The sequence below is a fragment of the Perna viridis genome, chromosome 4, assembly GCF_037379345.1.
Source record: "Perna viridis isolate PV_CMFRI_1.1 ecotype Kerala chromosome 4, ASM3737934v1, whole genome shotgun sequence".
Classification (NCBI taxonomy): domain Eukaryota; kingdom Metazoa; phylum Mollusca; class Bivalvia; order Mytilida; family Mytilidae; genus Perna; species Perna viridis.
The window spans coordinates 16,475,023-16,500,588 of NC_142448.1; the positions used below are offsets into that span (position 1 = coordinate 16,475,023).

Here is a 25,566-nt window from a genome sequence, read left to right on the forward strand (position 1 = left end):
GCAAGATCATACATCCAGAACATAAAAAAAAACATTAAAAACTTTAATAAAACAAAAAACAAAAAACAAAACAAAAAAAAAAAAAAAAACAATGACGAATATTTAGCGGATTAGAGAAAGCTAAGGCGGCAAGTTGACAAAGATGGAACGCTTTGATACAAATGATAAGTAATAGACAAAGATTCTTCAAAACGATTCCAAATCATCTTCATCTAAATAATGCGACGAAGATGGTGTCAAAATGCTGGGATTTGTTATCTACAACATTTTTGTGCTTTTTTGTTTACGAGTTTTTCAACAGAGACAATCACAATCGGTATTTACGTGGGAACATATTATACTTAGTAACCTGTTGACCTATTCCATATTTCATATTGAGCTAATTTTAAAGCTGATCACATTCAAATAATGATTATCATTTATTCTAATAACTGCGGTTAGAAAAATCAGAAAAGATTAATTAAAGCAATTAAAGGTGCACATATGATGTCCACCAAAGTGCAAAATTGTACATGTACATGTACATGCACATTTGTTTGGTCAATCAAAATGCAATCAGTAGTGTTGAAGTCAGTAGTATATTGCATCTTTTGATTAAATAATAATTTTTCTCAAAAATATTTCAGATTTTGTTAACGAATTTAAGGATTATGAGCAGTTTTTAAATACATTCATTATAAAAGTATTCAGCTATTATTGTTTTGATACAGTATTTTAACTATGGTATTAACACAAAACAGCTGTTGAAATGTCAAATTTCTTTTGTTTCTTCAAAGAATGTTTTATTTCAGATATTTGGGTCGCAATTCAGAATCAGAAATTCGTTTAACAAGAACAGTTTGGTTTTATGTATTATGTAAGATCGGTCCTAATTTGAACCCATGTGCTCGAAGGTGATTTGACAAAATCATTTAACGTTATCTAAATTTAAAACATTAAGTATTTTGTCAAGACATGTCGTATGGAAGGTACCCTCTGACATAGCATGAGTGTCAAGGGCAAAATATAGAAAACAGACAACTTAAACAGTTAATTTTAGGGCTTAGTGACTATCAAATATAAAACAGGGCAAAAATGAAAAACAAGCCTAGTAATGTTTATAAATCAACATACAGCATGAAGCATGAAACATATTTTGAAAGCAATATCATACAGCTGTTATGTATGGTATATTTAGAATTTAAAAAAAGAACTCAAATATTGAGTATGTGTATACTAAATAATGCAAAACAAAAACGTTTAGTGGTGAATTACCTCATCTCACACAAAATGAATAATCCAATATCGGCTTATGATATAATGAGCTTAAAACGGGGATTTATGTCGGTACCTTATTCCTGTCAATATATGTATTAGCAGCTTTTACACCTAAAGCAGATGGTCAAAATAATAAAAAGTATTCTTATTGTTGACTCAAAACTAATTTGCCAAAACAATATTGCTAATAACGATTTATTGTTGGTATTTAGTTTTTTAAAAATGCTAAACTTGTATTCTTATCAAATTAGTAAATGGCTAGTCAATATCTAGGGAAACATGAATAATAGAATATGTACAGATGCGTTATTAAAATACAGCCTTTATATGGCGTGTTATTCAAGATTTGTTGTGGACTACGATTTCAATATTTATAAAGTACTTTTAAATTTAATGAAAGTGGACATTTTCTGCATAGTCGTTTCCACTCCTCGTATTAGCATTATTTTGCTGTGGCTTCATCATTCTCTGTAGCCTGTCAAAGAAAGTATTGTTCGCGAGACTTTTTCTCCGGCTTTTAGTGTTCCCAAACTTACGTTAAAATAAAATAATCTTTTTCCTTTACAATGACATAGGAAATAGTCGGTTTTCTTTAACTTGGTTCGAGTTTACGTTTACTGTTTCAAAACATTCAAAATTTTTTTACATTTGTATTTCTAAGTGGAAAATGATATCAATAATAATTTCCATTACATGAATACATCTTTTCCTTAATAATCATAATTGTGATTACACCGGCGGTAAATAACCCTAAATAATTGAACATGTTCTGATGTATACAGAGACTCGCATGCAAGGGAACTATGGTATTCAAACGGTAATAAAAACACAAGATATAGGTATAACGACTAGACATAGAACATATACACATGCAATCAGAGCATAAATAACCACAATAATTAAAATACCAGGTACATAAAAACAAAAATGAAATTCCACTTAAAACTTGAAAGATAGACCAGGTACACCTATAGTGAAATCGTCCTCTGCTTTTTCCTGTCAATAAAATAGACAGATATTTCAGCATCAAAATCATCGCCAATACAAAAGAATATGAAGTGGATTATCTGTAAATTCCATAGCCCAAGTTTCGGGGACTTGATACATCGCATCTATTCAAAATAACTTGATATAAAGGATGCTACAGACACCGTGAAGTCAGCCCCATATCTTGACCTTCACTTAAAGATCGATGGTAAAGGAAAACTATTGACCAAACTTTATGATAAACGTGATGACTTCTCATTCAGAATTGTCAAATTTCCTTTCATCTGTAGCAACATCCCTTCAGCACTTGCATATGGAGTTTTCTTAACACAACTCATACGTTATGCCAGAGCTTGCCGTAACTACGTAGACTTTTCGCTAGGCCTCTTACAGTTAGGCTTCCGGAACAGTGTTATGTTGCTACAAGATTGAAGTCATCAAAACAGAAGTTTTATGGTTGCCATCATGAACTCGTGGATCATTACGGTGTATGAAAACTGTTTTGTAAATCGTGTCATAGTTTCCCATTCATCTTTCGTAAAATCCGGACTTGACTTTTTATGAGCAACTCGGCGGATGTTACTAGAAAAGCAGAGGACGCCTACCCAACCAGTGCACCTTGTCCATGCTCCCAGTTATTATTGGGCCCCGTGCAGGTCCGGGTGTTAAAAGAATAGGCCTGCAGCAGCACTAAGCTTGTCGTAAAAGGCGACTAAATAGTGCTCAGAACCCTAGCCTGGGGCTAGGGCGCTCAGCCCACAGAGCAACTGGGATGTGTGCCCCAGGTGGTGGAATTGGGTACCCCTGGTGTGTTACATGCTGGGGTTGTCAGGCTATAATACGGAAAACCTGACCGCAAACCATAGTGGTGCACCGTGTTGGGAAAGATGCCACGTTCCTCGCACGATAAAAAACCCTACTGTGGTATTCTCCCGGAGTAGGAACCATAGGGCTCCGCCACAGGAGGCTAAATTGCCCGACCTTACCCATCCCCCCTTTTTCCAGTGGCAATCAAAATTTGTGGACCCTATTATCCTTGTGACCCATCCTTTTTTTTTCATTTCATGTTCATTTTATCATTCATTTCATGTTCATTGTCTGAATATAGCTGAAATATTGCTGCTGGGACGTTAAACCCCAACAAACAAACAAACAGTTATTATTGGAGTCCGAGTTGCACATTTACTTTTTGTACTTCGTACGTTTTATTTTCGTTACTTAATGTTCTTTGTTGTTTATGTCTGTTGTCCATTTTTGTTCTTTGTCACTGGATTACATTCCTCCGCTACAACCTTGGTTCCTTTACTTTTGCAATACAGATATAGAGAAATAAGATACAATCACACCTATATAAGCTGGAAATAAGGAAAAATAGACAAATACAAAAAAAAATTAAGTACTTCAAGTATGAGCTGCAACTAACCGCATGGAGTGACATCAGTATGTTTAAATGATGAGGCTACATCTTTTATAACATATACAGTAACAAATAATGACATTTGGAGCAAAAACATAGCGCTACTTAGTATTGATTAACATATTTAGTTTTTATACAAACAATTCCCTATGATTGCCGCTTATCTAAAAAAAAAAGTTTATCCATTTTTACACTAAATGTAATCACAGATATGTGATATCTCTGGAATAATTGACGAAATAAAATCAACCGCATACTGCATTTTGATTTAAACCTTTTATAACCTTCTATCATTATACATCCTTTTATTATGCAAATATGCGATTGTATATAATCACTTTCAAAGTCAATGTCATTCCATGTACTTATCTTCTATTATCGACTTTCTAGTCACTATAATACCGTCATAGGAACTTTATGTAGTTCTGTAATATCAAGATCATCAAAATCAAATGAAGTTCTAGTGTTCAAAAACAAATTTTGTGAAATAAATAATTGAAAAAAAAAATAACCGGACAATTATAAGATAGCATCAGTTCAATATACTTTATTGGTATTGATAAAGAAACTATATTCCAAGTAAATGTGGATTTATTTACTATTGATAAATAACAGGAAAAAACAAAATTCACGTTACAAATATAACAACTATTTTTTTTTTTTAAAGATAGAAATAGAAACTCTGAAGTAAACATTTTTTTTAAATAAAGAAAGAATAGGAAAACATCGGAAGGTTGTCAAATCCAAGGGGTGGTGCTAGGAATGGGCTCTCAATATCATTTTAAATGTCCATTTCGGCGTACGTCTCAAACAGCCTCTGACAACTAAAGTCAAACTCCAACCTTCACGACGGGTTTACTAACTGGTGGACCTGGTCCAGCCGTTTCGACTGACTGGAGAAGGGGCGAAGGCGAGTCACTGGCGCCTTAAAACCAGATAGCCTCGGATAGATGGGGCTCGTAAACCTTGGAGGATAGCCCATCTAGGAGAAGGAAAACTCTGATCTAAAACCTCCGCTGCCTTGCGGCTACACCCTTCGACAGGAAAAGGCTTCAGGAGACCACCTCGAGGAAAATCCAGAACTAGGAATCTGTAACTTCCTTCCTGTACTTCCAGGATCAGAACTTCTGTTCAGACGCTAAGGGTGAGGTAACCCCGACAGAAAACCTAGAGTGCTGAAGACAGAGGTGTTGGGCGATATAGCGCACTCGGACAGACCACAACACCACGCACAAACAGCCAAAATGACACTTGAAACCATGAACAAACGCTTTGGTGCTCGCCCTGTGAGGACCCACCAGGCAGGTGCAGTGCCGGGCTCTCTGTCTCGAAGGAGCCAAACCAATGCTACTGGAGGTACTTTAGTTTCGTCTTGTGGAGTCAGGGGACAAACAAGGAGCGCTACTGACCATAGAAAGATAAAACCGAAAAAAAAGAGCAACCACATATTAACGTCGTGCAGTGGAATGCAGAAGGGGTATCAAACAAGAGAAAAGAACTTCAACACTTTCTTCATGAAAACAATGTGAACATCTGTTGTATTGAAGAAACACATCTCCAAGAGGACAAACCTTTTAAGATCAGAGGATACAAAGTATTCAAGAGTGATAGAAAGAAACGAAAAAAAGGTGGTGTAATGACTCTTGTAAGAAACAACATTAATGCCTAAGAGACAAAAAAGTTTATGGAGGAAGCAGAATACATTGAAATTAAAGCAATTATTGTGGAAAGCTCGTATAACATCGTTAACTTCTATTGTCCCAATGATAAGAAACTGTCACTAGACACCATACAAATATCAGATAGTTCATTCCTCATAGTAGGTGATTTCAACAGCCAATCACAAAGTTGGGGATATAATACTATGGACAAAAGAGGGGAGACCATAGAAGACTGGCAGGATGAAAACCACCTTATCCTTGTCAACGACGCCACTGACGCGCCTACTTTTCATTCTCGTCGATGGCATCACATCAGATCTAGCTTTCTGTACTGACGATATACACCAAAAATGAGTAGACAGGTATGTGACCAGCTAGCTGGCAGTGATCATCGACCTGTCATGATATCATTGCAGAAACAACAACATCTGAGTATGCTCAGCTACCAAGATGGAATTACAAGAAGGCAAATTGGAGTATGTTTCAAGCTAGAACAAATGAACTTACAATGGACATAGAAGAAGAGGGAAAGAATATCAACAATGTGGTGAAAGCATTCAACACTGTTGCATTAAAGGCAGCAAAGGAAAGTATACCAAGAGGTGTTAGAAAGGACTACAAGCCATACTGGTCCAGTGAGATAGAGACAACACACGAGGCACTCAAAAGGGCAAGGGATACTGCAGAATTAAATCCCAGTCAGGAAAATAACATCAAACTTCAAAAGGGCAAGGCCAAACATCTAAGAACAAAGATTGAATGTCAAAGGAAAGGTTGGAGAGAAAAAACATCATCTATGGATATGGAAAAAGATACAAAAAAACTTTGGAACTTGACAAAAGCACTGAATGATGAGGGAAGCAAAGGTGAAAAGATCACGCTTGAAGTTGAAGGAGAGACAACCATAGGGAAAGCGGCAGCAAATGAATTTGCTAAAGGCTATGAGAAAGAAAGCAACACTGATATACCACCATCACGGAAAAAGGAAGTAAGAACTGAATTGATAGAAAGATCAAAGGTGCCAACACATGAAGTTATGGAGAGAGATATCACCATGTTTGAGATGAAGGCAGCCATCAGAAAAATGAAAATGAAAAAGGCACCAGGTCCAGATAACATCCCCAATGAAATGCTTCAACACCTTGGCACCTTAGCATTAACAACTTCGCTAGAAATTCTCAACCTGAGATGGAGACAAGGTCAAGTTCCTGAATGTTGGAAAGAAACCATATTGATGTCAATACTGAAGAGGGGAAAGAACAAGTCGAAAGCCTCAGGCTACCTCCCAATTAGCCTAACAATCAGTTGCTGCAAATTAATTGAGCGTATAATCAACAAATCAATAATCAATGGACCAACTCATATCTGTACAATAGAAGGATAAGCATGGCCAAAAAATACTTCTAAAACAGGGTGTACAACAGGGAGGAGTATTGCCACCAACTCTCTTCATACTCTATATGAATGACCTAGTTTCAGAGCTACCAAATAGTGTACAATCAGCACTCTATGCAGATGATCTTGTCCTCTGGTGCTCTGAAAAGTATGCAACTACTGCAAGGTACAGGATACAAACAGCATTAGATATGGTAGTCAAATGGGTCAATAAGTGGTGTGTTACCAGCAACCCTCTTTACACTCTCACCTAAAACCCAATCTGACAAACTGACCATGGATGACATCTTTATCACAATGGAAGATCAGCAAACATACCTTGATGTAACCTTCGATAAAAGACTTGATGGAAACAGCAAATAATGACAGCAGACGCCAAAGCCAGACGAAAACTAAACATCATGAGAAATCTTGCTGGTACAAACTAGGGTGCTAATTAGAAAGTTTTGAAATCTGTCTACGAAGGAAGTGTACGCCCACATCTAAAATATGGCTCTAGTGCTTGAATGACAGCAGCTAAGTCTCACCATCAAACTCTAGATAAAATCCAGAATCAGGCACTCCGCATCATCACAGGAGCCATGAAATCAACACCTATTGCTAGTATGGTGGTAATTACAAACATACAATCATTAAGTAAGAGAAGAGAATGTAAAGCTATGATACAGGCCACCAAATATCAATGCTTACCAAACCACCCAATGAATGAGAGACTGAAACAACTATCCTCAGGCAGACTCAAAAGATCCAGCTTCAATCTAGAAACAAGAGCATTGCAAAGAAAACACCAAGAACATCTACCTAAGCATGTCAAACCTATAGATTTTAAAATGAATGACAAACTATATGCAGAGAAGGAGGACAATGTAACCTTTCAGACAACAGTTCCGTTCAACCAACATCTGTACAGAGTTTTGAAGGTCATACCATCACCTATGTGGTACTGTACATAACACTTTCTGCAGACGTGCAAGTTACACCAGACACAGAGGCAAAGAGAGAGAAGATATGGGATAAACCAACCCCCATTACAGAGAAGCTGTATGGACCTGTGGAAGACCAACAGAAGACCGCCAGATTTGTTTAGGAGACTGGCATTCAAGTGTAATGGCGAACAAGAAGAAGAAGAAGAAGAAAACATCTTAAATGCGATTATAACGTAAAAGAAAACGTGTACGTGTCTTACATGTACTTATTTGCATTGGTCTCAACATAAAGAAAGATTTCTGCTAAAAAGCCAGGTTAAGATATATTTGTATAACTTATTTTATGTAAAGTCAAATGCATATTTGAACAATGCATGTTAAAACAATTAAAGTGATGACTATACACTTTACAAATAATCCAGACTAACATTTTTATCTTAATTGAATTCCATTTAGCATAAACTAAAGAAATCAGATTCAACAAATGACAGACAAATATCTCGACAAAGAGTCGTCTGTGTTGTACACTACGCCAACATAGCATCCTAAATTTCTACTATATTCCTAGCTAAATTCACTGATCTGACGTGTTCTTTGAATTATGGACTTTTAGAGACAATTTAATAATTTTATTCGAATGATTCTGTATTTTTTTAATACAACTTGCAGTCCTGCTGTGGAGCTTCCCATGAGACATGTTCTCGACTACACCGCGAGGTACAACTTGGGAGTCCCTTACGTGCACCCAGTGTGACATTGATGGTAGAACCAATGCCTCGATTTTGTTTCAATGTATTTGCAAATGTTTGACACAATTTGTAGTGAGCTGATTAACAAAGGGATGGTTCAAGGTATGTGGAATGTTAGCACAGAAATACTTTTCCTTGTTTACTCCCCGCTGATCTGTTTATCAACTTTTGCAGAGTAATGGAATATTTCCCAAATATTTGAACTGTTACTCTACTCTTTGTTTACTAGTTTATCTTACACATAATTTGAAAATTTCCTCTAAATTGGACGTGTTTTTATTGATATCTTTGTTTGAATGAACTAAATGTGCCTGCTGCTTTTGAATTTTGAAGTAGTATACAGAAAAAGAGAGTCCTTTTCGAAGTTGCTACTGCTTGTCGTTTGTCTGTCATGTTAAGATGTTTGTACTCTGTGTCGATTTAAGGAGTAAATCCGAATTCTGTTTGTCGTTTTTTTGTAATTGGTTTTGCGTTTTTGCTATATAGATTAAGTCAATTTACGTCTTTTTGTTTTGGGAATTTTTACAGCTTGCTTTATGGTATTGGTTTTGACCATCATTGAAGACTGTCGGGTGACCAGTAGAAGTTTAACGGTTTGTTGCTCATTGGCAATCGTACCGCATCTCCTAATTTTATATATATATTTAAAAATTGTTGTAAGTATATTTCATAATTGATCTTTCGAATACACGAACGTTCGTCATATCTACAGACACAAACATCTGGAGATTGTTACCGGTGAATAACGATGATTTTATACCTAAAATATTTTTGTCGTTGATACGTCAGTTAAAAGTTATTTTTGCTTGCGTCAATCGAACATGGCAATATTTTAGTTAATCGATTATATACCAATTGAATGAGGCATTAGATATACTGTAAAGAACAGAAACGAAATAAAATAAACCTTTTTTTATACTTTATTGCCAATCGACATCTTTAGTACGGCTCTAGTTATAAATACAGCCAAGACAACAGCATTCACGATTATGTCTGCATTGACTCCCAAGTGGTAAGCAGTTTTGGGAAGAACAAAATGTTTTACACCTGTCTGCGAGCATTCCACAATCGAAAAACGGAAAGCACTTGTATGTCGCTTCTACGAGGTTTATATCTGAAAATTGAATAAAAGAAAATGTTTGAATTTTCCGTAAATGCTGTGTTCTTTGCACAAAACTGTATAAGGGAATGCTAATTCTACATTGATTGTAGTGCAATGTGAAAATGTTCAATCGTTACTAAGTGTAGAAAATTGTTACATTGTAACATGATAGGATAGATATAAATACATGGAACCCATATTTACACAGAAATAGCTTTGGTTTACCATTAACGGCTTTTATTTTGTTCTAATTTTCACAACAGCAGTTAACGTAAACATACCAGAAATGGCTAACACCAGAAGATAAACAGAAAATAGTGCACACTTCATTTTGTGTCAAATAGGAACTTTTCCTGCAGAAAAAGCAAAACATGTAAATGAAACAATATGTTACATCAATACTATTGGGGAAAATGTTTATGAATATACAGCATAACAGGAATGATAAAATGATTGTGTTTGAAAGGTGATAATATCGAAAATGCAATCATGATTGTATACAACGACTAAATTGTTGTCTAATTTCCTTTCATCTGTGGCAACATCTCTTCAGCACATGCGTATGGAGTGTTCATATCACAATTCATACGTTATATCAGAGCTTGCCAAAACTACCCAGACTTTTTGTACCGCGCTTGAAATCTAACAGATAGGCTTCTGGAACAGGGTTATGTTGATACAGTCATCACTTCAGAAGTAGTCATCGTGAATTCGTGGATCGTTACGGTGTATCCATTTGCGCCATGAAAACTGAATTGTTCAACGTGTCATAGTTTTCCTTTTTTCTTCATCTACCCCGGACTTGACTTTTTATGAGTAATTCAGCGGGTGTTTGCAGAAACAGGTTCAGTTACCAATTACCATCCGATTTTTTCATTTATTTACCGTGTTTTCCTTTAGAGTTGACTTGGATTTTAAACCCATAAATTGGCGACGGATAGCATAGCAATTGTAAATTGTATTTTGCATTCAATGGAAATTGTTTGTTTTTTCTAAAGGATAAAACTAAAAATTTCATTTATTTTATTATTTTTTTGTTTTTGTTTTGCTGAACGAGTCTACGGTGAATTGATTGAATTATATATATTTTTTTTTAGTTCAAAATAGAAGACCCCCTTTGTATAATCAGTGTGAGTTCATGACATATAATTGTAGCTGAATGATGGCAAAGTTCACAATTGAACTAATAAAACTGAATAAATATTGCCAGGGTGAACATATTTGACTAAACATAGACTTCATGTTGACCTGCTGAAAAATATATCACAAAGATAGATTCCAGGAATAAAGAGAATCCAATCTATTCCGGCAAATTATATGGCAAACCCTGCCTATCAAAACATGTTAGTTTTTGAAAAAGACTAAACATTTATTCTGTTATTTGCCAAGACGTTTTTATCAGAAAAAATGGAATTTGTAATTCCGCAACTTAGATTTATATCTAATTTATTCATTTGTATTAATACATGTAGATAAAAACATTGCAAAAATATCATGGTGAATATCCCTTAAACAAACTTCATTTAAGATAGAAATTCGTCACATTAAATGTTTAAGTATTAGTAGCAGTACTTTGCCTACCTTTATTTTCTGTCAAAGCGGATAACGTGGAGGAAATGTTGGCGTATTTATATCAAATTTTCGAGAAGGAAAATACTTTAAAAAGTAAGCACGACAATTACAGGTCTATTCCAACTCATTATATAATTTATTTCTTGACATGTGAACAGGATTTGCATTATGAACTGTACACACATACAATTACTAATTTTGTTTAAGACAATTTCATTACCGTAAGGTATATTTTAATGCTGAAATATTTCTCGTGATTTAAAAAAGGCTTGATGAAAGAGGACGAAACACGTAAATAATCGAATAACAGTGAAATGTAAAATTTCATACATGCGTACTGACATGCATTTTCAAATGTTCACAGTAATGCCGTCTTTAATGGTGGACATTTTTGGTTTGTATTGTGGAAAATTGGCATTTTGTTAAATCTTTTATTTTTACCTTCTATAAAGAGTAATAAAGAGAACCAAGGTCATAGCGGTAATCAAAAGAATGTAATCCAGTGACCAAACATGGAAAACAGACATACACGACAAAGAACACAAATTAACTAAAATCGTACATACAAAGTAACAAAAGCAAATGAGCAACTCGGACTCGGACTTAAAACTGATAATTGATAAATTGATAATTGCAATATCAGTTTCGTCCTTCGTTTGGGTGAGATACCACTTATCTAAGTAATGAACTTTTAGAACGTAAACAAGTGTAGTTCCTCAAAATTAAGTGCACAATTATTATGTCACTATGAATAAAGCGCATAAAAAATGTACAAAAGTGAACCTGTTTTAGCATAAAATCACACTGTCTTTCTTTGTATAAAATTAAGCACTGTTAGTCAAGATTAAGATATGTTTGTATCCTGTATGATGATTCGTTTTTTGTGAAATGTAGAGCAATATCTTCAGATTTATCTCCAATCGAACATCTTTTGGACGGCGTTTTATAAATTGCATAAATCCATCGAAAACACTAGACGAGCTCCAAATAACACTTTTCAGAGAATAGAACAACATTTCTCAAGACAATATTAAAAGTTTAATGGAGTCAGTGCGACGAGGGTGTCAGATGGTCAATGATGCGACGGAGTTGTCTTGTGGTCATCAATGCTACGAAGGTGCCATCACTGCAAGAGGTTCCCATGCCATAATCGGTATTGACCTGTGAACTTGATTTTTGTTTTCAAATTGTTACAATTTTTCGAAAATGTGCAATATTGTTTCAAATGAGGAAAACGTGTTCTTGGTCTCTTCAATATGATGGTAACAAACAATTCAAGTAATGAATTGTTATCAGTATTTGACAATTTTTCACCTAAATAGAATTGAAATAAGTGAAATATTCATAACTTGGACACATTGGAAAGCTAAGACATTATATAAGATATAAACGTACTGAATCAGACGAAAGATTTTTTTCAACTAATTGACAAAAAACGATTGCATAGAATGATTTCTGGAATTCTGCAAAAGCCCCTTTCAACCACTATATTCTATTTAATTGCAACCTCAAAGTGATGTGTTCGGACATCATTATTTCAAATGAAAATATGAAAAATGAGAATTTTACTGTCATTGTATATTTTTGAATATATATTTATTTCATATTGAAACCTGTTTTCTAGGGAAAGGGGTAATACTTTTAATATTCTTGGAAAGTTTTAATTTGCAAATGTGTTTGTTCCATGATGGATACAATTTAATTATCTTCGAATGATACCAAATTCGAGATGTTTTTGTCTTGTAATTATTCGTAGACTGGAATTTATACGACTTTTTTTTAGGAAAATTCAAAATTTTGATTTTAGCCATTTTTGAAATAAATGTCAGAGAAAACAATTTGGATACAAAACAGAAAACATCACATGAGCAATTTATTTACTGGAGCATCAATAGTTTTTGGTCTTGTCATTGAGAAATGTGTTAATTTTTAGCAATTTTAGGTGGTAGGGGTACATATATTGCATATAACATACTAACAGAAATTGTTGACCCAAATTTCTTGGTACCATAGAAAAGGTGAGATGTTGTGCTGTTATATGATGCATTTTAATGTCACTTAACTTGTTTGTGCAAAATAATTCGATGGTAGAAGGATTAGATTTAGATGTATTGGGCTATCTCAGCCAACGTATTAAACATTAATGGGTAGAATAAGTGATGAAAACCAATTTCAAACATTTTTAAGTATTATTTGTTGATGGGGTTTGGCAAGCATCAGACAGGTAAAGGTATATGTACTTTATTTTGTCTTACTGTTTAGTGCAGTAACGTTTCTGTTAATTCTAAAGTCACAGTGGGACCCGAAAAGACGTTAAAAGAAATAATAGGTGTTACCCTTTTAGTTCTTGCATATGTTCCTGTTTCAGCTATATTTTGATATATTTGAATGTAAATAAAATCTGAAACACAGTGTGTGCATCTGTGATGCAAAAATGTATTCAAATATATTTACGTTTTAAAAACATTTCTAAAAAATATAATCAGTTTTTTAAGGAAACGTTATAATAACATTATAGTGAAGGGTTATTGAATACGTTATTATGATTTGTCTGCAACTATACATTTTGACGTTTTAAAAACATTTCTAAAAAATATCTTCAGTTTTTTAAGGAAACGTTTCTAAAACATTTTTATTTACGTGTTTGTGCTAGCTGTGTGTGTGTGCATCTGTGATGCAAAAATGTATTCATACATCTTAATGTTTTTTTAAGGGGAAAAAATCATAACATGATTAATTTACACCTGTTTCTCAAAAATTTCTTGACATTCCCGTTACAAATTTATAAACACTGGATTATAGTCCTTGCTGGAGGACAAAATGTCGCCGGGAGTATTCACCAACCAAATACTCAGACTTGTCTACCCTGAAAGATTTAATTTATCTGTTTTACCAAAATTTGAAGTATTATAGATTTCAATTGACCTAAACACTGTGATTGGTTTCCTTGTTCTGCACTTAGTTGAACTTCTGGATGATGACGTTTGCTTACTATTTCAATGGTTTTGGATTTGAGTACTTCTAGTATACAATAGTTCGGATAACGATCTTCCTATATATTTGATTCCAATGAGCTGATGAGATGTTAGTCCTTGAAACACGTGTACAGCATATCGATTTGCAATATATATACTTGGTAAATTTGTTTTCAATACTACTTCTGTCATATCTATGTATCTATATGCTGTATAGCGTTTTGTATAATAAAGAATAGTATAAAGAATAGAATATAATAGAATAGAATAGAATAGAAATTCAAAAAAAAAGTCGACATAAAATAGGTTCATTAATGAATAAAGTACATAGATAGAAAACGTTAGGGTAAATGTACATATTGTCATCCCAAATGGTTGTATGAGAACAGTTCGTAACATAACATGAACAATTATAAGACGCAATTAATCTTAATTATTTGTCACAGTAGATAATGTTAGAGAAAGGGTAGCGTATTTATATTCCAGCTTGTAAATGGAAACAGGACTTTCCGTTAGATACATTAATAGTTGAATATTTACTGACGAACAGGATTTCCGTAGTCAATTGTATATATGTATATTTTGCTTTGTTTATTGTTGAAAACTAAATGACTTCTGTAAAGTATGTTTCACAATAAAATATTTCTGATTATTACGAATATACCAATTATTTATACTATCAACGTTAAAACTATGGTGGTCTTTAGAATGCCTTAACATCTGTCCTATATGAGGTTTATATACATTTAATATGGGTAAATGTCACTAATATATTAAGTTCTGTCTATGAGTAATAATAGAACATAGATTTAAATCTTTTCATTATATTTTGTTACAAAATCCAGTTGCAAGTGAACTACAGTTTTATGACTCTGAGCTCAGAAGAAAAAGTATGTGTGCCCTTTTTCGAAATGTAATCAATTTTCCGTCTATCATAAAACTTTGTTATCATTGTTTGATACATTTGTGAATAGTGTATTTTGCCATGGACCTAAGCAAAGAACAGGATGTAAAAAATATCTTTATATTTGTAAACGAATTTTGAAAGTCAAGTCAAGGACCTTAAATGTCTGTTATTTTCATGATTAACTTGGTAGACATCATTTTCTGTGCATATAACAGTGCGTATTATTTTTTATCAAACTATGTTTAGATGATTAACAGCTGTTTTATGTTCAATTGTTATAAATATTTGTTTGAACAAGCACTAAATTGCCGGACCAATGAGAGTAATTGGGTGCATGGATTCAATACGTATTGAGCTTGTAAACTGGGTCTTAATGATATATGGAATAAAAAAGTAGTGTTAACTGTCTACACATTATAAAGCAAAGATACCCCGATATTTTATAAACACTCACTTGAGCAGACTGCCAGCAAGCGTTATCTGTATAAATGCATGATGTCTACTTTTTCAACCATATCTTTGTAAACCTATACCATATATGTATAAGTTTTTAACCAAGATGAGATAAACTTCTCATAGTCCTGCGATCGAAAATTATATATATTAATGCCAATAGAAGTCTGCGTATTTGTAAATGTTGCTTTAATTATATTGAAGATGAATTTCATTTTTTAATTGAATGCCATTTATATCAATATTTTGGGAAAACAAACCTGTACACAAATTACTGCAGCTGTTTAATTTAGAAAACATCAGACAATCATAAAACCTTTGAAAATTTATTCATAGAGTTTCTAAAATCCAAAGTTACTGTCTTTAAAAAAAATAAATTAACTTGTAACTTTCACTATTTGGAAGTTTATTATATTGCTATTATATATACATGCTGCATGTAAATTAGGTTGAAATTTAATTTGATTTAATGTAATATCAAGTTTACTTTAAACTGAAATATGACATCCAGACCATTATTCTCTATATATCAGCATGACATATACAAAAGCGTCAGAAGTAGGATGATTCAAGTAGGTTAAAATCTAAACGAAACATTACTTAAACATGAGCACATATAACAGAGACGATATACATACATCACGTAGTGAAGAATAATACACATACAAACTGAAGATAAGGTAAATAGGACGTCACATAAAAACTAAAAGCACTGGAAATATGAATTCCTACAAGAAATCGGGAGTGATATCAGTTGCTCTGGAAGGATTATCATGTCCTGCTCTGTCAGCAGCAACCGTTACTGTCAATTCAAGGTAAACGAAAAGGATAAAAACCTAGAAAATAGTTTATGTATGTTGTTGCCGATTGATGATTTTGGACTTCAACCTTCACACTTAGGCAATTGATCAATTAGCTTAGAATAGGTTTTACATTAGTTTAATTCAGTTTGCGGCAAAACTAATTCACATTTTTTTTTCTGTTACATGTACCCACAATATAACATCATATTCTGATTAGATTAAAGACTAAATAACATTTATTAATGTAGAGATACTTGTAATTCTACACGTTTGTTTGTTTGTTGTTTGTTGGGGTTTAACGTCCGACCAGCAATATTTCAGCTATATTCAGACGATGAACATGAAATGGATGACAAAATGAACATGAAATGATGATGAAATAAAAAGGGGATGGGACACAAGGACAATGGGATCGACAAATTTTGATTGCCACCGGAAATAGGGAGATGTGGGTAGGGTCGGGCAATTTAGCCTCCTGTGGCGGAGCCCTATGCTTACTACTCCGGGAGAATACCACAGTAGGGTTCTTTAACGTGCGAGGAACGTGACATCTTTCCCAACACGGTGCACCACTATGGTTTGCGGTCAGGTTTTCCGTATTATAGCCCCAGTATGTAACACGCCAGGGGTACCCCATTCCACCACCTGGGGCACACATCCCAGTTGCTCTGTAGGCAGAGCGCCCTAGCCCCCGGCTAGGGTTCTGAGCACTATTTAGTCGCCTTTTACGACAAGCTTAGCGCTGCTGCAGGCCTATTATTTTAACACCCAAAGTAATATCTGTCAATGATTATATATATTTTTAATAAACAGCTTGTTTATAAAATTATTTCAGTAAAAATGCCCGAAATGCATCTGTTAATTCATTTTCGATACTATTGATACGATGAAATTGCCGTGTACCAATACATATTATTGTCATTATTTGGGCCTCTTCATCAGGTAAACTGTTTTTCATCTGCAAAAGTGGAAAACAAACCAAGCTTTAGATGCCACTGTTACTCTAATACGAAGCTGAACAGACAGTAAAAATGATTGACGCATGCTTACCTAGCAAATAATTTTCATTTTTTTAGAATAACAGTATCAAGACTGGTGACTGACCCGGAAATCAAAATCACAAATTGAAATAAGAAAAAAAAGTTTATGACAGATACAGTCAATCGTACACAGTATGTACTATCTTCAACTTGATTAGTTATACAAGAACAAAAATGCCCATAGAACTCAGGGATGTAGCACTTTTGGCAGGCGTCAGTGTAGCACACGCGTATCAATGTGGTAAGTATTATATACAGGCATGTATTACTATTTTGTTGTTGATTCAGTAAGTTTATAGGTACACTATTTCATGTCTAATATATAATAAATAATATTTTAATGTTATGAAAATGTCATTGATAATAAAAGAAATTGAAATGAAAAAAAACCTTTTTTTTTTATTAACAATCAGTTACAGTTATCGATATATTTTAGGAATAAGCTTCACAAAATTACACGAAACCTAAAAGGAAATGGAATATAGTCAAGTATTTAATAAATAGATAAACATGTATTATTAGCTAACGTGACTTGTTTATGTTTGAAGAGTAATGTTCTACATTATGACACTCACCATACGGCAGACCACAAGTGACATATTTTGTTATTAAAACTTCAGGTCTGCTTGTATTATAAGTTGTATTTTTCTTTATATTTTAATTTAATGCAGAATAATCTTAAATGAAAATTGAACTCGTGATATTATATATTTGACGATTGTCAGTCTCATCTAAAATCATCTTTGTTTAAATCACCCGAATACAATCTGAGATTTAAAATTGTTTAGCAACATTTGCCAGAAGAGTCGGTTCTGCCAGAGGGAAATTTAAAATTGAATTTCCAAAAACCACAGGGAATGAAGATTTTGAAAGATATTACCGAGCTCAGTGAGTAACTCGAATTCATATATTATTATGCTACACAAAAACTGATATATATTTATGTAATTCACCATCACTTGACCCTTTTAAACACAACTTAAACTTATTTGAAACACATTCAAAAACTATCGAAGGTAGAAGACCACATTAAATCGGATATTGGCACCGATTACATAGGATAAGCATCAATCATGTCTTATAAATAAGGGCTTCAAAGTATGCATTTCAAACATTCAGTAAAATAGTATTTATCATGTGTTCGTTACACGTACTACCAAATAAATATTGGAAACAAAACTGTAGAAATTAAAAATTTAAATAAGAATAAAATATATGAACAAACCAATATAAAGAAAACACACTCTATTCTAAAGAATCGAAAACTGCCTTTACATTTTTCTACAAGGAATGTAAATTTATCTTGTGAGCGAGAACTAGTCGTAACGACAAGATACAATATTACACGTCCTACAATCTCAAGTCTTCCATAGATTGCTAGTTGGTCGTTTAATGTGTACACTGTGTTCAAAAATTGATTGTTCATTTTGTCTCTCACCTTCATTGAATTGTCTACATTCATTGATTAGGGAAGTAGTTTAAATCAATGTTGCTCTAATTACATAGAAATCACTTCATTTCAGGATGAATGTATTGGAGTTTTTCCCAATATTCTCATCAGCTCTATGGTCAGCAGGCCTTTTCTTTCATCAAGGTTTGATATAATCCTACTATTTCATTTCCAGAATTATATGTGTTCCTTTCTTATATATGACGACCAAATGACTGAATAACCATTTTTGACCTACACACTATTTAAATTTTGAATTATCAACATAAAAAAAGTGATAAGAAAGTTATTGTTACGTTTATGTCACGACTATAAGAACGTGATAGGGTACATTGAATAAGTGAAGTATTTTACAAAATAACAAAATTTAATATAAAAAAGTATTTGTATGAATAAAAAATTTATACTTAAATATGTCCAATGATAATTTTGTATTGTATTACAGTACCAGCAGCTGCAGCAGGCTTGATCTATATATATGCCAGACAGAGGTACTTCAATGGATACATAGTGAGCGTCAAAGATCGGTAGGTAGTTGCAATTTAAATAAGACTCCTAGCTATTTTAACACAGATCAATAAAATTACATGTAATGAAAGAAGTTTTGCATTCGTAAGTTTTGTTATACCAAACAGTGATATCCTACCCATTTTAATTTTTGTATATTTCACAAATATCCAGCATACTGAATGAATTAAAAAAAAACCTAAATCGTCTTTTTTTCAATAAAGAAGACATTTTTTTCCAGATAGTATGTCCACCTGACCAAAGAAATAGTAGAACATTCTGTAATATTATCCAGTGAACCCCTTTTTGGCAGAGAGATATACAATGTATTCGGTTGAGGCAAATGTATTGTTTACACAGGTTAAAAAAATATAAGATATATGGTTAACACATAGTACCGGTCTGTTCAAAGGTCGGTTTAGACAGATTTCACTGTCAATGTGTAGATATAAAATTTGCATCCTTTTGTCAAGATTTTATTTCATTCAAAAGAAACATACATGGGATATTTTTCCTTTTTTTAGACTACCGGGATTTTATTTGTCAGTGAAGTGCATACAGAGTCTTCTTGGAATGTTTGTTCTTGGAATCGGTCACTTAGCTATAGAAGAATTCGCTGGCGTTAACATCAGACAACATTATCTAAAGTTTTAAGTGACAGTACGTGTAAGAATCAGGCAGTGGGTGAAACATGGTATGAAAAAAAAACACCATTTCGACTTTGTTATCGGAATCAAGAGAAAAATTATAGGATTTTGATAATCACTTTGGTAAATTGATTTGTAATTTCATTTAAATTCACTAGAAATGGACATTTCAAGGGCAGATAACCCAGTCAAAAACCACATTTTCCTAAGGTTATATTGAAAATCTTCCGATCAATTCCATTGACCTAGAAATTAAATAATGGTTATTACATATAAGAAAAACACTCTCGAGTGAAATCATATTGTCAGATCGGCGGGTTTTTGATATGCATATTTCTGATTTTTCCCAATTTGCCTGATTCTTACAAAACTGTTCACGTTACAGACGTTGGAGAAACTTAAATCCTTGAAGGCGATTGTCTATTGTATGTGGAATGGAAACCGCATTTAGCAAACGGTTGTAACTGTACCTAATATTTACCATTATATGTTGTCAGTGGTTGAATATTTCAATTCTATTTATATATTTTTTATGTTCTCTTTGATTTTTACTTTTGCGTTATAGTTGATCAATCTGTTTATTCATCCAAAATAGTGTCTTTCTATCATATTAAGTAGTTTTGTATTTGTTAAAATCAATGTACTCCACGTGTGTACTTATTCATAACTTTTTGTACGAGGAAAAAACGTTAGATTATAAAAGATCTCTGATTTGCTTCTATCTCTTTTCCTTTTTCTTGTTGCTATGAGTGAAGAGATCGGCTATGAAATGTTATAACTCCCACATGAAATATAACGTAATTCATTAACGAAAACGAAGATCTTCAGGAATTTTAAATAACTTTACAACGCGAAACGCCAAAAAACGTTCACGAAAATTCCAAGAGTAAAACTGTACACTGCACCAGCCCAAACCATTACTCTCAAAGTTGACATATATAAAATTAAGTAAGACTATTCCATTGAATGACTTAAAACAAATACAAATAGTTTCATTCTAAATTACAACATTCATCAATCATTATATATAGACTAAACACAAAGGGTTCACTGACCATGTTTCAAGAAATATGATTTTATACATGTATCGTTCTGTATATATTTATAAAGAGTAATAAGAAATAACAAAACTGATTAAATCTATGCAGCAGTCAAGATGAATAGTCAATAGAAACGTCTAACAAGTGGCAATATAAGGGCAAAAACTTGTAAGAACCACTGCAATTGTGCTGGAAGATATGACAGATTTGTTTCCGTTACTATTTAAAGAAATGAAAATACAACATATTTTAAGATATCTCTGTTTTATCTAAAGTACAATGTTTAATAGAGAAAATCGGACATAACTTAACATTACTTGACATTACTTAACATTACTTGACATTACTTAACATTACTTGACATTACTTGACATTACTTGAAATTACCATTGTTTTCCTATGTCGAAGATTTGAATTAATTTGATTTATCTGCTTTACCCAGAAATAAAATTGTCATTTTAGCATGCCGGATGAGTTAAAATTATTTCCATTTTCTAAGCTTGTATACTTGTGTTACAATGTATGCACATAAATAACTAGTGATTTGTAGATACTGTTTAAAACGTTAAAAATAATGTTGATATATAGAATTAAATAAAGTTAAAAATGGTGATTTTAAATTTGCCATTAACATTACAGTTTATCTGTCTAATTTACCGCTAGTAAATAAAGTCGAAATTTCATAAACAATGTATTTAAAAAAAAATATGTGTTCATTTCGAAAAACTATCTCCACCCTATCAAAAACAGCAAGATGTTGCATTAATATCAAATGCGTAATTTTACTTTTCACTGTAATCTAAGGACTAAATTATTAAAAGCAAAGTTGAGGAAATATTAAAAGCAACTAGAGAAATACACCGGTAATACAACTCCTTATTTGAACTGTTGTAAAGAAATGTAAAGCAAAGTACTCGTATACTGAATCAATTTATATCGTTTGCTTCCTTTTTACATCTCAAATAATCGGCAAAATGCAAAAATTGGGTTAGCTTGAAATAAAAGAAAAGAATCGAAATCGACATCAAACGTATCTGAAAACAAGCTTCTTCTTGTAAATTTCTGAAATTAATCTCTTCGGTTTCAATTCACAATAAAATCCTTGATCAACACATTTTAATGCATACGTTTACGCACACAAAAATGCTATCTTCATCTTAAATTTTAAATTGATAAATTGATAAAAGGGTAGGGCCCAAGGTTCCCCTTGGATCTGCCTATGGTTAACATCAATCCTACTCTTAAATAAATGATTTTTTTCTAGTTTTAACCTATTCTCAGTTTTTAAGCTATAGCTCAATTGCGACAACATGTCGCAAATACACCTTATATAGACCATTACAAATAGTAATTACGCCAGACGTTTTCAAAATTACTATGGCACCGACTAAGCAAAGTTCGTTCATTTCCGACATCGTAATAAAACTCTGTTATGATTAAGATCAGTACACAATTTGTTTTTAATTAACCTAGCGATCAGTTTTAGCTCGTTTGAATCGGCGTTTTTCCTTCTTTGTTTTTTTCTTTTCGTTAAAAATGCTTTCTGTGGTCATGAATAATAGAACGTACTCATTTACAATACATAGAAAAACTCCATTTTCTTCATTATCATCAGAACAGAAAGTAGAATGGAGTGTTTTGAGATCCTACATGCAGTGACAGAATGGGACAGTTGGTAGGTCTATTTTTAATTAGATTGCTATCCAATGATCACACAGTCATTTCCACAAACGTGTCCCATTCGATCGCAAAAAATGTCCTATGTACAAATATCTAGTACAAACTTTTTACGTTTGTTTTATGAATTTGTTGGAACCTAAAGCAGGTGATATTTCTTTGACACCTTCACCAAATATGTGTATGACCAGTGCAATGCATGGGTCACATCCATCATTTGCATTCTAAAGACATAAACCAGCAAACAAAGAAATAAAAACTATTTCAAATCGTTAGTACTTATTATTCGCAATATAGTCAACAGAAAACAGAAACGACCACAAGGGGCCATTAAGAAATACCAAAAAGTTTGTCTCTGTGAGTACTTCATTTTGGCACGAAACCTTGGTTGCTCTATGGGTACATGTAAGGCGCGTTGGAATTGTAAATGTTCGGTAATCCTTTTGATCCATTTACATTTTTAGAGGAATCATTTGTGCCACCTTCATTTTTATTTTTTTTTTCAGTTGCGTCAGAATGAAAAAATTATTTGCGCAAGTCAATCTGTACAGATATTGCAATTAGTAAACACGTCTTAAAATAATAAATGAACAAAAAGTAGAACACAACCACAATATAATGGTTCTTGTTGAATACAATATCCGTTAAACTAAACCCTATCTACGAGAAGTTCATGACCGGGAAGGAATATTCAAATCGTTTGTCACCGCTGAATTTTGTGTCATTGTCCGGAACAAGAGTCCCCATCTGACGTTGTTCATTTATATCATAACTAATACGACAATGAATTCCAATGAACGATTAATTGTGTGTCACGTATTATCGGATATGTTTGTAGAGCCGGACACATTTATGAGTTCTACATATTTAAAATGGATGGGCCAAAAACCGACAAAATACGAATTTTAATCGAATTAATGAATCGGACGAAAATATTGGTTCACCGGAAAAAGGGGGGTCGAAACTATCGCCCAAAGTGCATGTGCCTGTGCAAGAAAAAGGGTGAAATTGGACAATTATACGATTGTTACCAGTCTGTACAAGTTGAAAATGTTGGCATCGACCTCAACGAAATAATATTATGAGATGTAAAACGATATTATCATCATAGTTGTGAGCTGATAAAGTTGTAAACAGTTTGAACACATCTGCAGCTCATAAGATATCTTCTCATGTTATTTATGTTTTTAGACACGACATTCGATTTGCTTATTTGATAGAAGTACAAGTACATTGACGGCAGTCATTATTAGCGCAAACAGTCTTTTAAGCATCGAGTTATAATTTATAATATCCGTATCCGCAGCGCTGATTTTAATACCAAATGCATGTTTATAAGAATAGAAGATAACTATAAAGCTACATAGATCCCCTCTCCCGAAATAAAACACCTATATCTCGACAACGAGAACCGCACCACACACAGGGCCAGTTTTTTTCTGAATGGGGGGAGGTGTGCCAACTGAACACTAATAAGCAATTTACTTGGTTATCTGGTATGATTTCTCTTTAATAACAGGCTAAGATGTAAATCAAAGTGTTTTTTTTCTTTTGTGTGTATGTGTGTGTGTTTTAGCACCCATCTTACACCCTGACTAAGGCCTTGGCACAACTGTTTTTGTTCACTCATTTTATTTATTCTTAGTTGACAAGAGGGAAAATTCTATGTTTACGGCTTATACTGTGTTATATACACGATTCCAATTACATGTACCTAAGTACATGTACGCGTTCATATATGGCGTATACAAAAATGTAATATGATAATTTCAGGTATTGGTGCCACAAGCGTTTTGTTTTATGTTTATTTTTGTTTGTTTATTTGTTTTGTTTTATTTCGTGCTTTATTTGGGCAGAAATAAGCAAATGATAGCCTAGGTACTATTCACAAAATTTCTGGATCAGACCTCCTTTAGTCTTTATTCTTGTAAACATTCTGCTTATGAGTTAAAATTCATTTGTCAGAAGAATGACAATATTTACTTATTAATAAATCAACCGCAACATATATACATACACCTACTGATGAGCATTATATTGAATGTGGTTAAAAAATAATTTAACAAAAGTTTGCACAAACATTGTAAACTCTTTCCAGTTGTTCAACGACATATGTTAGAATGTAAAAAAATGTTGCTTCGTGTGCGAATAATGCACCTGAAGGCCCATCAATCGGCCATACTAAATATTTTTAAGTAGCCACATTTCCGATTTGGATTTTACTGTTATTGCATGCACAATGTAGATTGATAAATCAAAAAGTTAAGTGTGTTATGAATGTAATTTTCTTGTAATACGTTTGTCCAAATCCATGGTTTTACAACATTTCAGCGTACATGTATATGTTATTCATGATTTGCGCATCTTGAATTCCTCTTACATTTTCTATGGATTTGTATGAAACCTTTAAAGATCTGTTATCAAGTAGTGCATGTGTGCACTTACTACTTAAGTAATTTTCATCTGATGGTATTTTAATTATCTGCATTTAAGTAAAACCATTTTGCATCATCTATTTTTTAAGTTGCTCCGAATGATTTTGATTTCATTAGCTTAACAAGACTTGGCAATGTATTTAGATTGGGGTATTCATCCTGGGGACTCCCAAATGTGTGCAATTCTTATCTGCAAAAAATCGATTAAATCATACTTGTACACAGGGCGAACGAGGTATTTCAAATAGAAACCATTTTAATTACGGCGACACTCATCTAATCAAGCAAATTTCAGTTATAAATGTGTCAAAAGTCACTCACAGATAAACTGCATGCAATTATTTAGAGAAAAATTAAAGAAATCAAAAATTACTTCACTAAGATTTGATTGAATCTTGTCTTATAAAGAAGCTTAGAAATCCGATATCACATGCCCAAAAAAGAACGCGTGGAATGTGGGTTGAATAAAATGTATCTCCAAGCAGAAGTATAGTAGCAATATTCCAGTATAGTTTCAGTACTTTCTTTATTAGTTTTGTAGCTAAAATCCCTTCATTAATTTTAGT

General features: G+C 33.2%; 2 protein-coding genes and 1 long non-coding RNA gene across 3 annotated transcripts; 2 read left to right on the forward strand and 1 right to left on the reverse strand.

Annotated features, from left to right (window-relative positions):
• The first annotated feature begins 3,379 nt into the window (after positions 1-3,379).
• LOC148619084 (uncharacterized) lies at positions 3,380-9,322 on the forward strand. The gene is made up of 3 exons (XM_088578625.1): positions 3,380-7,890; positions 8,313-8,494; positions 8,921-9,322. The coding sequence occupies exon 1, from the start codon at positions 5,801-5,803 to the stop codon at positions 6,704-6,706; it is 906 nt and encodes a 301-aa protein (XP_088434751.1). The 5' UTR covers positions 3,380-5,800; the 3' UTR covers positions 6,707-7,890; positions 8,313-8,494; positions 8,921-9,322.
• On the reverse strand, positions 9,290-11,192 carry LOC148619085 (uncharacterized). The gene is made up of 3 exons (XR_015921542.1): positions 11,076-11,192; positions 9,776-9,847; positions 9,290-9,506 (listed from the first exon to the last, which is right to left on the reverse strand). It is a non-coding gene; the product is annotated as an uncharacterized LOC148619085 (long non-coding RNA).
• Positions 11,193-17,337: 6,145 nt separating this feature from the next.
• LOC148619086 (microsomal glutathione S-transferase 2-like) lies at positions 17,338-20,569 on the forward strand. The gene is made up of 5 exons (XM_088578626.1): positions 17,338-17,485; positions 18,033-18,132; positions 18,768-18,838; positions 19,140-19,221; positions 19,726-20,569. Exons 1-5 carry the CDS (start codon positions 17,419-17,421, stop codon positions 19,853-19,855), a joined length of 450 nt encoding a protein of 149 aa, XP_088434752.1. The 5' UTR covers positions 17,338-17,418; the 3' UTR covers positions 19,856-20,569.
• Positions 20,570-25,566: the final 4,997 nt, after the last annotated feature.

Coding starts and splice junctions, on each gene's coding strand:
- LOC148619084 (XM_088578625.1), top strand. CDS start 5,801: ATGTTTCAAGCTAGAACAAATGAACTTACAATGGACATAGAAGAAGAG.
- LOC148619086 (XM_088578626.1), top strand. CDS start 17,419: ATGCCCATAGAACTCAGGGATGTAGCACTTTTGGCAGGCGTCAGTGTA. Junction 18,133..18,767: donor GAAAGATATTACCGAGCTCA/GTGAGTAACTCG, acceptor ACTTCATTTCAG/GATGAATGTATTGGAGTTTT. Junction 19,222..19,725: donor ATAGTGAGCGTCAAAGATCG/GTAGGTAGTTGC, acceptor TCCTTTTTTTAG/ACTACCGGGATTTTATTTGT.